Genomic DNA, 1,072 nt, shown 5'->3' with positions numbered 1-1,072 from the left:
CTTGGCGGCGGCTCCGCTGCCGCCGCCGCCGCCGCCGCCGCTGCCGGATCGCGTCTGTTGCGGTGTCGTCTGATGCCGCTGCTGCTGAGACGCCAGCGGCGGCGGCGGTGGTGGCGGCGCGTCGCCTGCCTCCTCTCCCTCTCCCTCTCCGTCTTCCTCCACGACAGGGCATACCAGCCGGCCTCGCATACTGCCAACGCCGGAGCCGTACGTTCCCAACATCGAGTACGGCATAGGGATTTCCGACACTGGCGGCAGCTTGGACCCCTCCGCCGAGTCGCCACTGCCGCCAAGGACGATCATGCCGCTGGCGAAAGCCCCCTCGCTGAAGCTGCCGCCGCTGGCCAAGCCGCCGCCGCCGCCGCCGCTGCCGTAACTACCGAAATCCCCTCTGGGCCGCATGGGTGACGGCAACCGGGCTGACATTGATCCACGTAGGACGTACGGCGACGCAATGCCGTTGCCGCTGATGCGACCCGCGCTTCCCGCGATGACGGTTGACAGCACGCGAGCGCCGGAGTTGCCGCAGCCGCTGCCGCCAGCACTGCCGCCGCGCGCATCTGCGCCCTAAGGGTCGCTGGTGCCGTCTGCGCGGGGCGGCTGCTGCGATCAGGTGCCGTACGAAGCCCCATGGCTGCCGCCATGGTGCCGTACTTCTCCCGGAACTTGTTACCTTTGCCAGCGTCGCCCAACGACCTGCCTGACTGGTTGCCGCTGCGGAACGCACTGGCGGGTGTTGTGGGAGCCGTGGCGGCGGCTGAGGCAGTGGCGGCGGCGGCGGCGGCGGCGGCGGCCCCGCCGCCGGCGGGAGCTTCAGCACTCGGCTCCACTTCCTCTTCGGCGCCGCCACTGCCTCAGTCGCCTTCATCATCTCCGTCGCCTCCGTCGCCGCCGCCAAGGGTAATGCCCTTCTCCGAGCCTTCGCCTCCGCCGCCTCGCGCCTCCGCTGCCGCTGCGGCCTCCGTGCCCAGATCCTGGCGGAGGCGGGGTCGAAGTCCAGGAGACACCCTCTCTGGCTCGGCTTCCCGGACATCACGGCATCCCGCTCCGATACCATCCTTTCCATCACGCA

The 1,072-nt window shown here is 70.6% G+C and overlaps 1 protein-coding gene across 1 annotated transcript in view; it reads right to left on the bottom strand.

Moving 5' to 3' along the window:
* VOLCADRAFT_100802 (uncharacterized protein) overlaps positions 1 to 1,072 on the bottom strand; it is a gene marked incomplete at both ends in the record, with an annotated part of 6,517 nt that overhangs the window by 2,983 nt on the left and 2,462 nt on the right. Inside the window, 2 exons of the mRNA XM_002959313.1 lie at positions 175 to 567; positions 728 to 952. Coding sequence (XP_002959359.1) covers positions 175 to 567; positions 728 to 952 — 618 coding nt within the window. The remainder of the gene's footprint in view (positions 1 to 174; positions 568 to 727; positions 953 to 1,072) is intronic.

The sequence above is a fragment of the Volvox carteri genome (genome assembly GCF_000143455.1).
Source record: "Volvox carteri f. nagariensis unplaced genomic scaffold VOLCAscaffold_159, whole genome shotgun sequence".
NCBI classification, from domain to species: domain Eukaryota; kingdom Viridiplantae; phylum Chlorophyta; class Chlorophyceae; order Chlamydomonadales; family Volvocaceae; genus Volvox; species Volvox carteri.
The sequence above is the reverse complement of the archived record's forward strand: the minus strand, read 5'-3'. Positions and strand labels throughout refer to the sequence as shown.